General features: G+C 49.1%; 1 protein-coding gene across 1 annotated transcript in view; it reads left to right on the top strand.

Annotated features, from left to right (window-relative positions):
* Positions 1-5,577: 5,577 nt before the first annotated feature.
* Positions 5,578-13,431, top strand: part of EDA (ectodysplasin A) — a gene marked incomplete at its 5' end in the record, with an annotated part of 82,263 nt that continues 74,409 nt past the window's right edge. Inside the window, one exon of the mRNA XM_083371778.1 lies at positions 5,578-5,943. Within this exon, the coding sequence (XP_083227904.1) occupies positions 5,578-5,943 (366 nt within the window). The remainder of the gene's footprint in view (positions 5,944-13,431) is intronic.

The following is a 13,431-nucleotide window of genomic DNA, read 5'->3' on the forward strand; positions in this document are numbered from 1 at the left end:
ACGTTAAGCTCATTCTTGTATAGTTCTTCTGTGTAATTTTGCCATCTCTTCTTAATCTCTTCTGCCTCTGTTAGGTCCCTGCCATTTTGGTCCTTTATCATGCCCATTTTTGCATTGAACGTTCCCTTCATCTCTCCAATTTTCTTGAAAAGATCTCTGGTCCTCCCTATTCTATTGTTTTCTTCTATTTCTTTGCACTGTTCATTTAAGAAGGCATTCTTATCTCTTCTAGCTATTCTCTGGAATTCTGCATTCAATTGGGCGTATCTTTCTTTTTCTCCCTTGCCTTTTGCTTCCCTCCTTTCCTCAGCTATTTGCAAAGCTTCCTCAGACAGCCATTTTGCTTTCTTGCATTTCTTTTTCTTTGGGATGGTTTTGGTTGCTACCTCTTGTACAATGTTGCGAACCTCTGTCCATAGTTCTTCAGGCACTCTGTCTATCAGATCTAATTCCTTAAATCTATTTGTCACCTCTACTGTATATTCAACGGGGATATGATTTAATTCATACCTGACTGGCCTGGTGCTTTTCCCTACTTTCTTCAGTTTAAGCCTAAACTTTGCAAGGAGAAGCTCATGGTCTGAGCCACAGTCAGCTCCTGGTCTTGTTTTTACTGACTGTATAGAGCTTCTCCATCTTTGGCTGCAGAGCATATAGTCAATCTGATTTCTGTGTTGACCGTCTGGTGATGTCCATGTGTAGAGCCGTCTCTTGGGTTGTTGGAAAAGAGTGTTTGCTATGACCATCGTATTCTCTTGACAAAATTCTATCAGCCTGTGCCCTGCTTCATTTTGTACTCCAAGGCCAAACTTGCCTGTTATTCCGGTTATCTTTTGGCTTCCTACTTTAGCATTCCAATCCCCCATGATGATAAGGACATCATTTTTTGGTGTTAGTTCTATAAGGTGCTGTAGGGCTTCATAGAACCGGTCAATTTCATCCTCTTCAGCACCGGTGGTTGGGGCATAGACTTGGACTACTGTGATATTGAATGGTTTGCCTTGGATTCGAACTGAGATCATTCTGTCATTTTGAGGATTGTATCCCAGTATTGCTTTTCCTACTCTTTTATTGACTATGAAGGCTACTCCATTTCTTCTGAGGGATTCTTGCCGCAGTAGTATACCTGATGGTCATCTGAATTAAATTCACCCATTCCTGTCCATTTTAGTTCACTGATACCTAAGATGTCAATGTTCAGTCTTGTCATCTCTTGTTTGACCACGTCCAGCTTGCCTTGATTCATGGATCTTACATTCCAGGTTCCTATGGAGAAAAAATCTTTACAGCATCGGACTTTCCTTTCACCACCAGACATATCCACAGCTGAGCGTCCTTTCGGCTTTGGCCCAGTCGCTTCATTCTTTCTGGCGCTACTAGTACTAGCCCTCTGCTCTTCCCCAGTAGCATATTGGACGCCTTCCGACCTGAGGGGCTCATCTTCCAGCGTCATATCGTTTTGCCTTTTGGTACTGTCCATAGGGTTTTCATGGCAAAGATACTGGAGTGGGTTGCCATTTCCTTCTCCAGTGGATCACATTTTGTCAGAACTCTCTGCTATGACCTGTCCGTCTTGGGTGGCCCTGCACGGCATAGCTCATAGCTTCATTGAATTACGCAAGCCCCTTCGCCACGACAAGGCAGTAATCCATGAAGGGGGCCAAATGTCCTTAGGTGAGCCAATGAAGGTTTCCTTCCATACAACATGTAATATGGAGTTTCATTGATAGCAACACTTCATATCCTGTTTTTATGGCTTCTACCCAGTACGTGTTACTCATTCCTGCATCTGTCAGCAGTGAGTTCTTCATGGCCTGCAATATACCATTTCTCCGTTCAGCCACCCCATTTTCTGCTGGTGTGTATGGATTTGTGCGTCTATGCTTTATGCCTAAATTTCTCAGTCACCTTTGGAAATGGTCAGACATGAACTCTGTTCCCCTGTCTGTTTGCAGCTGGCATACTTTATGGCCATACTTTCTCTCTACAAAGTTCACCCACTGCTTAAAACGTTGTAGAACTTCAGTTTTGTTCTTTATTAAATAGCAGAACCCATACCTGGTGTAGTCATCTACTAAGACTAGGTAGTATGTACCTAGCTCCTCCAAGAGAGGGTGCCATAGGACCAATTAAATCAGCATGTACTAACTGCAAAACTTTGTTTGCCTTGTGCTTTTCTTACTTACAGGATACATGCAAATAGCACAATCTAAATATGTGTTGCATTTTTAAATTTTAAGTCCCTCAGTTAGATCTGGCATCCTCTGCAGCACTTTAAAACTTGCATGTCCTAACCTTCTGTGTAATAAATGTACACAGTTATTATGCTTGGGAGTGTTTGTGAACAACCTTCCTGCTGCTTTTTAGTACATACAAATTATCCTGTTTAATACCTTGTGCACAAATCTTCCCACCTTTCCTAATAGTGTACAGACACTTTGCAAACAGTAATTCATACCCCAGTTTATCCAAGCTTGAAATACTCAGTAAATTATAGTCTAACTCTGGCACATAAAATACATTATCCATTTCTCCTATACCAGTTACATAAACTTTACCTTCCCCTTTTACAGCAGACTGTTGTCCATTAGCCAAGCCAACAAATGCTTGTTTAGCTGATCTCAGGTTGGAAAATAATTGTGGGTCATTTGCAATATGCTGGCTGGCCCCACTGTCCAACAACCAAGTGGTTTTTTTTCCCATTAATGTCACTGCCAGGGAAAATGTCAGTTGTCTCACTGCTCCTCTGTTTCTCTTCTCAGGGCAGCATCTCTGGAGATGCTCTGTAGAACCACACGTGAAGCAGCGTTTCACCATGCAAACTTTCTCAGCTACTCTGCCGGCACCCTGGGATATAACAGTTCTAGGCTTGGGCTATATGTTGTCGTCACCCCCTCTCTGCTGCTTTTCCAGATGTTTCTGTTCCTCCTCCAGCAACCAGCCAGCCAGTCAAATAACTCATGGCTAAGTCCTTCTCCTGCGTGGACTCTAAACTGGTCACTAGGACATCCCATGAATTGTCCAATGAACTGAGCATCACATACACCTTATGTGACTCAGTACAAGTCATCCTTCTTTCCTCTAATTCTAGGATTGTCCTCCTCATGGACTGAAAATATGTAGATGTGGTCTCTCCCGGCTTCAGCTGTGCTTTATCTAGCTTTCTTGTCAGCATAAGTTTGCTGCTCGCAGTCTCTCTCACATACACACTGTGCAAAGTTTCCCAGCACTGTTTAGCAGACTGGAGACCCCTCACGTGTATCAGCTGGCTATCCTCTAAACTCAGGATTATGCTGGCCAATGCTTTCTCATTCTTTCTCTGGTCCCCATCATCTAGGACTACAGGTGGATCAGCAACTATCATCCACAACTCCTCCCTTCTCCATTTTCAGACTCCAGGAGAGGTAGTTTGTCTCATTCAGCTGAGATACTCCTCCCATTACGCTGATGGAAACCATGTTGCCTGCTTCTTTAAACCACCACAAACCTCGACTCCTCTGGCTCTGGATTAAACTCTTACTGGGTTTCTCCTCACTCTATGCCCATAACCTGTCAAAGCATGCACAGTCTTGTTGCACTGAGGTAACCCAGGAGTAAGTACAGTAAACAGTGGTTTGTATTAAATGGTGGTTTATATTACAATCATACAGTAGAAACAAAATACATTCACGTGGTAATACAGCAAACCCCAACACACAGCAATTACAGCAGGAAATGGACGAGAGAGAGAGACTCCAGCAAAGGCTTCCCTTTTATACTCAGACTCTTAAAGGGATACACACACTTGTGTCATTCCTATTGTTGCATCATCCACCTTACATTTTATTACATCATTACATAAGCTGTTTAGCCTTTAAATCCTGATATGCTGCAACAGTCATAAGTGTGAAAAAGCTCAGAAGTTACTTTTTTCAATGCTGTTGTAACTTCAGTCACTAAGCGAACTGTTGTAAGTTGAGGACGACCTGTATTTTATTACTTTTTCCCTTTTTTTGGTCATCAAGTTTTTGATACCTTGCTACGTGTCTGGTGGTACTCGAATATTGCCATATCCCGAAAGTGGTGAAATCTGTGAAAAGGTTGAAAAGCCCTAGAAACGAAGTTCTCTTGATGGCACCAACCCTTAAGCCAGTAGTTTATTTCTCAAATTGTTTTTCCCATCATTGGATGTTAATCTTTTGTTGGAAGTACAGATGAAAACTCCACCCGCTGAGCTGACGTTGCTTTTGAGTGCATTGTCATGTTGTTTGTCCCCAAATGAAAGAGAAGAAAGGGCCAGAAGAAACCCACACGGCCTGGAGCAATTCTCCCCAGCAAATCCCAGCCAGTCGCCAGGGGCAACTCTGATCCCCGGGCTGAGCATTTTCAGAAGGCAGAGGGTTCCAGGCTGCCATTGCAGCGGGAGGCCCATCCCAGTTAGGGTCCGGGCCTCTGACATGAGGAAGAGGCACCAGACATAAAGGGAAGCAGCCAACGTTGCTCTCAGGTATTTGGGTTTCAGGAGCAACTGGGCCTCCTGCAAACACAGAGGCTCTTTCCAGTTGCTATCCGGGGCAGCCCCACCCCCACCCCCCATAAGCACTCCTGGCAATGCAAGATCGTTATATGGATGGAGGTGGCCAGTTTTACAGTTTGGTGTTTTGAAGGGAACCCAAAAGGATTTGGGGTACTGACTCTAGTCTAAACGCTTCAATTTCCTTCACATGAAATGGGGGATTTCTGCCAGCAGAGCACAAGGCAGCAGAAATTCAGAAGCCCTAATTCACGCGTCTTCAAACTTGGCCCTTTTATGACTTGTGGACTTCAACTCCCAGAATTCCTCAGCCAGCGTGCCTGGCTGAGAAACTCTGGGAGTTGAAGTCTACAAGTCATAACAGGGCCAAATTTGAAGACCCCTGCTCTAATTTGTGGCGGTATCCTCCTGCCTGATGTTTTTCAGGGGCATCTTTAAGTCTGGGGTGAAAACTGAAGCTGAAACAAGCGCCTCAGTTTTGACCACGTGACCCTGGGGAAGGCTGCAAGGGTCGTTAAGTGTGAAAAACGGTCGTAAGTCCCTTTTTTCAATGCCGCGCTAACTTTGAACGGTCACTAAACAGTTGTAAGTCGTAGACCAGGGGTCTTCAAACTTGGCCCTTTTATGACTTGTGGACTTCAACTCCCAGAATTCCTCAGCCAGCAAAGCTGGCTGAGGAATTCTGGGAGTTGAAGTCCACAAGTCATAAAAGGGCCAAGTTTGAAGACCCCTGTCGTAGACCGCCTGGACCTTCCGTGGGCTCGCAGGTGGCGTGAAACCTTCCGGGCCGGAGCCGCGGGAAACGGGGCGCCCGGGACGCTGCACGGACCCCCCCAGCCGGGCAGGAGGGGCGAAGGGAGGCGGGCAGGCGCGCGCACCCAAGCGCCCCCCCCCCGCAGAGGCGGTCTCCCGCCGGCCCCGCCTCCGGGCCTCCCTTCCCGCCTCCGGGCGGGGAAACTTCCAGCGGCGGCGGCGGCAGCTGGAAGAGGCGGCGGGCGGGCGGGCGAGCAGCGCGGAGTGGGCGCGGGGCGATGGGGCGGCCGCAGTAGGGCCGGGCCGGCGCGATGGGTTCGGAGCGCGGGGCGCCGCTGCCGCTTCCCCGGGCCGGGCGGCCGCTGGAGGCGGAGCGGGGCGGCTGCGCTTGCGGCCGGCGGGGCTCGGGCGCGTGGCGGGCGGTGGCCGGCTTCTTCGCGCTCTCGCTGGCGCTGCACCTCGTCACGCTGGGCTGCTACCTGGAGCTGCGCTCGGAACTGCGCCGCGAGCGGACGGCGCCCGAGGCCGGCTGGCAGCCGCGGGGCACGGCCCGAGCCCAGGCGGACCCCGCGCCCCCCCGGCCCGCCCGGGCTCTCGCGCCCGGCTGGCGGCGGCAGCAGCAGCAGCAGCAGCGCGTGCCCGGCGAGCCCGGCAGCGGCGGCGGCGGCCCGCGGCAGGTGAGTGCGGCGGGCGAGGGCTGGGCGAGGGTGCCGGGCGGCGGGAGCCCTCCGGGGCCGGCGGCTGCTGGGAGCCCGCCCGCGGCGCGTCTCTTCCCCGGGGGCTGCCTCGGGTCGCGGGGTCTCCTCGCCGCGGGTGCTCGGGCGGGCCGCTTCTTGCGCCTCCTCGCCGCGGACTCGGCGATGTCGGGAAGCGCCTCCGCCCGGCCCGGCCCGCTCCTCCCGGGAGGATGCTCGGGCTGGACAGCCGGGGAAAGGCGCCGCTCTCCGGGTGCGCCAAGGACGAGCCGCTCCGGCGGGCGGGCGACTCCCGGGAGGCGCGGCCGGAGCGGCGGCATCCCGGGCGCCTCTCCCAGCCCGCCTCTCCCTCGGCGGCAGGTCCGGTCCGGCCGAGTCGTGCGCGGGGAGGGCTGGGCCGTCAGAGGCCGGAATCGGAGGGAGGCGATCGGCCCGGCCGGCCGGGGAGCGTTGCCAGCCTTGGAGCCAGGGCGAGATGCCCGGTTCTCGGTAACTAGTTGTGAATGGACGAACAAGCGTGGCTTCTGTGCTACTTTTCAAACTCCGGAACACTTTTTTGCAGACAGAAAACACGGTCTTGTTCCAATGGCAGACCAAGAGTGACTGTCCGTAGATGAAGCAATGAAAGCTTCCCTACATATCGGGTTATTGAGCTAGTTGGTGCCATTGAACTGCAAAGTAGCCAGATGGGCAGTCCCCCCCCCCCATCAAGTAACCGAAGCCAGCAGCAACCAAGTTTAGCATGTTGTGCAAAGTCTACAGTTATTTGGGGGTATGTTTTAGTCGTAGAACTTTGTAATGCCTGCATTAAAGAGTTTGCAATAAACAAATAAATGATGCAATCATGCATCATTGTGGACATCTGGATGGAGCCACCATGTCTGGCAACAGACCCGGTTTAAGCAAAACAAAGGTAAATAACCATGGTCCTTGTGGAGCCCAGGGACTACAGATCCCATTCTCCTGGTCTAGGCAGGGACCATGGAGTAAGGCTCCTTCAGCACCAGGCGGGGATGCCACGGAGCCCCACAGAGCTGGGCAAAGGGGAGTTACATGCTTTCCATTTAACTATGGTCCTCTGTGATAAATATCCTGGTGCAAGTTGTTTGAAGAGTATTTAATGATCGGTGCACAGGCAGAGCAGGTGCCTCCTGCAGGAGTACCATACTAGGTGCAAGTTCCACAAAGTTCTGCCTTTCCAGAGAGGCTCCACCTAGCGCATATTAGCGATAGCAAACACACTTACACTTCTATACCGTTCCATAGTGCTTTAGAGCACTCTCTGAGCGGTTTACAAATGTCAGTATATTGCCCCCAATAATCTGGGCCCTCATTTTACCAACCTCAGAAGGGTGGAAGATTGAGTCAACCTTGAGCCGGTCAGGATCGAACTCTTGGCTATGGGTAGAGTTTGCCTGCAATATTGCATTCTAACCACTGCACCACCAGGGCTCATGCTGTTGGCAAGCTTTCCATTTAACCATAGTCGGTCCAATATTGCTTTAATGGCTAAGCCCCCAGCAGCTCTGGCTAACATGGCCAACAGTGAGTGATGCTGGGAGTTGTAGTTCAGCCATTATTTTTTATTGCATCCACTGCTGCTGTATAGGGATGCCTCTGATTTGGTTGCGCATCCGATGATTGTGCCACTGCTTAGGTGGCTGTTAGGTGGTCTACAGGGGATATTAGGGTTTGACAGGTACGGCACCTGCTCTGCGGTTCACTTTTCAGTGTCCCCCTTAAGAGAGATCTGTGTGCAGCAAGCTCTTCCCATTTCCCAGTTTTTTTTTTAAACTTCGAAGAGGTGCGGGCTCTTCCAGCACCAGAATGGTTCGGTACACAGATGCCTTGTTGGCAGAAACACAATCTCCCGTTGGCTTTCCTAGTGGGTGGCTTTATCCTGGTGCATCATTGACTGGTTTCACTCTCCCTTACGGTATACCCATTTCTTGGAAGTTTCCTATATATATTCAGGTCACGCAGTGCTTTGGATTTGGTTCCAAACTGTGTTTTGGCGCATGCAGGAAAGTAAAAGCAACGTCTGCAATTCTTAAGATCAGGTGGCAGCTGGACTTGCACGCCCTTAATAGGCAGTTTCCTCCCCTTGGAATCCTCAGAATTGCATTCCACGTCACCTGTGGGCACGATTCCTGCAAACGGGATCCTTCCCCAAAGGTGAGACAAAGTCTCTTAGGGCAGGAGAAAAACAATACAGATGGTCCTCGACTTACCCAATATTTCTGTGCCAAGTGAGATGTTTGTTAAGTGAGTTTTGCCCCATTATACGAACTCTTTTGCCACAGTTGTTAAGTGAGTCACTGCACTTGTTAGGTTAATAACATGGCTGTTAAACAGATCTGGCCTCCCCATTGACTTTGCTTATCAGAAGGTTGCAAAGGGTCGTCACACAATTCTGGGACCCTGCAACCGTCATAAATATGAGTTTAGTAGCCAAGCACCTCAGTTTTGATCATGTGACCATGGGGATGCTGTAAGAGTGGGAAGTGTGGAAAAATAGTCCTGCCACTTTTTCCCCAGAGCTGTTGTATCTTGGAATGGTCACTGTTGGGAGTCCAGGAAATGAATCCTTCACCTGCATTAAGGCCAACCTTGTGTAGGTTTTAATAGTCCATCAAATGCAGGTGGACTCTGCAGATACAAAGCAGGCTGGTTTAGAGGAGGGGAGAGAAAAACTGGGACTGCATGTCATAAAGTACAAATTAATTCAATCTGGGTGAGCAGTGACCTTCCCAGTCTCGTTTATGGGCTGATATTTCTTGTCACTATATTTTAAAGGTAGCGTTAAGCTAGCTTAGTACCTGGCATTACATGTAATCTGTTCTTGAGACAAAGAATAAGAGCCAGAAAGGCAGTTTATGCTGTAGTTGTTTCTCTGTCTTGCTTTAATGGAGTGTTTTTCTAACCTTCAGTTGGAAAACCTGCACTTTTATAGTTAAATCAAAAGAATTACATCTGTGCTGTCTGGTGGACAATTAAATCAGGTACTTCCAGCTCTGGTGCTACTAAGTGTTAGGGCTGTGTAAAGGTAAAGGTTCCCCCGCACATGCGTGCTAGTCGTTTCCGACTCTAGGGGCCGGTGCTCATCTCCGTTTCCAAGCCGAAGAGCCAGCGCTTGTCCGAGGACGTCTCCGTGGTCATGTGGCCGGCATGACTGGATGCCAAAGGCGCACGGAACGCTGTTACCTTCCCACCGGAGTGGTCGCTATGTGTAGAGCCTTCAAAACTGTGTTTTAGTTTGGCAAAGTCACCATCTCTCTTTTCAGTCTGCCCTGGATGTTTCAGAAGGCGCTTCTGGGTGTGTGAATGCCCAGACGCTTCACTTCAGCAGAGAATTTGTTAGTGAATGTTAGCAAAGAGTTTCATTAGGAGGGTGTCTTGAGCGGATGATGGACTGAGTATCTCTGTGGGATTCTCTGCACTGCGTAGGTCAGGCTGACCTTAGGCACTCCTCTGTTGCAGATACAGATAGTCCTTAACTTACAACAGTTCATTTAGTGACTGTTCAAAGTTACAACAGCATTGAAAAAAGTGACTTATGACCATTTTTCACACTTACGATCGTTTTTCACACTTATGACCATTGCAGCATCCCCATGATCATGTGATTTCATTCAGACAACTGGTTCATATTTATGACGGGTCACAGCATCCCAAGGAGTCACGTGATCCCCTTTTGCGACCTTCTGAGAAGGCAAAATCGATGGGGAAGCCAGATTCTCTTAACAACCTTGTTACTCACTTAACAACTGCAGTAATCCACTTGAGAAATGTGGCAAGAAAAGTGGGTATCGGTTGTGGCCATCACAACCTGTACTTTAGTTTGGAGTCTAGAGTACGTAAGCACCTCCTGTACCTCAAAACAAGGGGGGGCTCCTCCCCTAAATAATGCTCTCTTGATGGAGGAGGGGTCTTGATAAGATGCTGTGATGACCAAGGAGGGGGAAGGAGTGCCCACTGCTGATGGGCAAGCGGGAGCCGCCCCTGGCTAGGGAATGGATGGTCCTTGGGATGGTCAGCAGGCCTTCCTCCTTTCCTCTCTTTCTTCTTGCTAGGTCCTCATCCTGCTAGGTCCAGCAGCCCCTCATCTGCCCCCTCCCCATTTCCTCTGCCTCCATTTCCCCTTTCATCTTTTCTGTGTAAAGCGGGGGGGGGGGAAGTGGGTTGGAGGTTTTGTTTTGGGGTCTGGGATGTAGAGGAGCGCTCAGTTAAAGTTTTACAAATGAGGAACTTGACTAGCAGTGAATTCCACTCAGTGACTCATCTTTCAGGTGTGAGTGCCCTGTCCCTGTCCATTTTTTGAAATTTAGCTTACATGGATGTTCATCAGAGACGGCACAAAATGACATTTTCTGCTTTCACGAGTGACTTTTCAGGGACAGAACTTTCTTATCTTGTTGGCTTTGACACGTTTGATACCTAGGTAGGTATCTCCTCCAGGAATGGAGGCTGTGTGTGTGTGATGCTGCTTCCCAGCAGTTTCCCCCCTTGTCTGGAGTCACGTGTGTTTGGCGCGGGGAAATGCCCTTTGGGGGATTCCTCAATCCTTTCCCCACTTCTTCTTAATGCCCCCTAGGAGGTCATCTGTTGGCACAGGCCCAGTTTGCAATCTCGATTGGACAGGACAGCCATTATGGCTCTGCCCTCTGCCCAGAGACTGATTCCTAAGAACACAGATGGCTTCTGATTAAAGGATGGAGACCAAGATCACCCATCTCAGTGGGGCTGAACTTTCCCCAGGGAAAAACTGTGCATAATGTGTGGGGTGAGTGTGTGTTTGTCTCCTGGATCCTAGCTGTTGCTCAGTGGCTAGAAGTGGATGGGGAGTTGTGGAAACTAACACAGGACACAAAGCAAATAATCAAGTCTTAGTGCAGTGTTTATTAGGCAGTTCATGCTTCTGGGACTCTCCAAAGAATATAGAGCAGGGGTGTCAAACTCAATTTCATTGAGGGCCGCATCAGCATTGCGGTTGCCCTCAAAGGGCCGGGTGGGTATGGCCAGAGTGGGCGTGGCCTACTGGGTGGGCGTGGCTAGTGCGCGTATGGCCTACTGGGTGGGCGTGGCCTACAGGGTGGGCATGGCTAGAGTGCGTATAGCCTACTGGGTGGGCATGGCCATGGTGGGTGTGGCCTACTGGGTGGGCGTGGCCAGCTCTCCATCGTTGGCATCAAGGGTGCCTATGGGGTCCTGGGCAGGAGTGGGACAGATCTGAGGGTCTCTGGCAGAAGGAGGGTCTCTGGGCCAGGGCCAAGGCAGTGGGGGCCGTTCCCTCACTGTTTCCAGGATGGCTTCGTGGGCCACATGAAACCGCTTCGCGGGCCGGATCCGGCCCCCGGGCCTTGTGTTTGACATGTCTGATATAGAGGGAGGGAAACATCCCCCATAACTCAAGAGAAGGGAGCAGTTGCTTTCCTTTGAGTCAGACACTCGGAAGAAAAATCTATGGGATGAGGTAACAGATTTTGCATATCTTCATAAATGATTTAGATGGGAGGACAGAAGGGGAACTCATCAAATTTGCAGATGACACTAAACTGGCAGGAACACCCAACACCCCAGAAGACAAGCTCAGGATCCAGATAGATCTTGACAGACTTGGACCCTCTCTAGAAAATGAAATTCTACATAGATAAAAGTGCGTTTTTAGGCAAGAAAAACCAAATGTACAGGTACATATTAGGTGAAATTTGGTTTATTCTCAGTAACTGTGAGAGGGATCTTGGAGTCCAAGTGGACAATCACTTAAATATGAGCCAGCATTGAGCAGCAACAGCCAAAAAAGGCCCGTGTAGTCCTAGGTTGCATTAATAGAGGCATAGAATCAAGATCCCGTGAAGTATTAGAACCGCTATATAAAACCTTAGTAAGACCACACTTAGAATACGGCATCCAGTTTTTGTCACTACAATATAAAAAGGATGTTGAGACTCTGAAAAGAGTGCAGAGAAGAGCAACAAATATGATCCGGGCACTGGAGGCTAAAACATAAGAAGAACGGTTGCTGGAATTGGGTTTGTCTAGTCTAGTGAAAAGAAGGACTAGGACAGTGATGGTGAAACTTTTAGAGACCGAGTGCCCAAACTGCAACACAAAACCCACTTATGTATTGTCAGGTGCGTGGCCAATTGGGTGGGCGTGGCCCATTGGGTGGGCGTGACTCAACGGCACAACTTTGCGAGATCTTCCCCCCCCCCCCGCGAGAAGTTGAAATTGATTGATTGAACCTTTTTTTTTCCACACGGTGGCAGAGGCCTAAAGCGAAAAGATTTTATAAAATCCAAGTGAAGGCCTAGGACTGGGGCGATGGCCTGCGTGCCCACAGAGAGGGCTCTGTGTGCCACCTGTGGCATGCGTGCCATAGGTTCGCCACCACGGGACTAGGGTTTGACATGAGAGTAGTGTTCCAATATTTGAGGAGCTGCCACAAAGAAGAGGGGGTCCAAAGCACCAGAAGACAACAGGGCAGGACAAGAAAGAATGGATAGAAACTAATCAAGGAGAGAAGCAACCTAGAACTAAGGAGAAACTTCCCATCAGTGAGAACAATCAACCAGTGGAACAACCTGCCTCCAGAAGTTGTGGGCGCTCCATCACTGGAGGCTTTCAAAAAGAGACTGGACAATCATTTATCTGAAATGGTATATGGTCTCCTGCTCCAGCAGGGGGTTGGACTAGATATCTCCAAGGTGCCTTCCAACTCTGTTATTCTATGCTTTCTATATACTAGTTTGATTCAATCACTGGTTTTCTTTGCACAGAGCCTTTGTGTGTCAATTATGGATCCTTCCTGGATCAGGAGCTCCTTACAAACAATCCCTTGTGTCCTACTCCCCTTCTCTTTGAATTACAGCAAGGAGGTTTACTTGAGCCTAATTCAGAATGTAGCGGCTGTAGCTGTAGGTGTGTCTTGGTTCGTCTCTGTGACATATTTCTACTTTCTGAGCTGCAAAAGTTGCCAGTTGGTTTCTGGGTGGAATTCATAGGATAAATTGTCATCTGTAAAGTCTACAGATCTTAGGAACATTATTCTCTATTGTTTCTGCCTGTCTGGAAAGGTCGGTCGTATCTGGCTGGCTCCTAGTCCCATCAGCAAAGCAGTGTCAATTGTGGGGGGTGGGGTGGGGTGGGTCTCCTCTGGAGAAGTCCTCCCCTTTGTAGTGCTTTTGTAAAGCCTTAGAAATTTGCCTGTTGCAGCTGGCCTGGCAGCTCTTGTCCTGAAAGGTGTTTGTGAGTTTTGCAATGGAGTTTATAGTTTTCCTGATTTGTTTTTCCCCAGTGTGAACTGTTTTATTGTTCCTGATTTTTTCCTTTCCTTTTCCTTTTAATTGTATAAGCTGCAAAGCCGCATAGAGATACAAATTGCAGTTGAGGTGACCTGAAATACTTATACATACATTTGTCATGTTAAGTGAGGAGGCCTTTTTGTAGCTTTGTTACTGGGATGGTCAC

The sequence above is a fragment of the Vipera ursinii genome (genome assembly GCF_947247035.1).
Source record: "Vipera ursinii genome assembly, chromosome: 12".
Lineage (NCBI taxonomy): Eukaryota > Metazoa > Chordata > Lepidosauria > Squamata > Viperidae > Vipera > Vipera ursinii.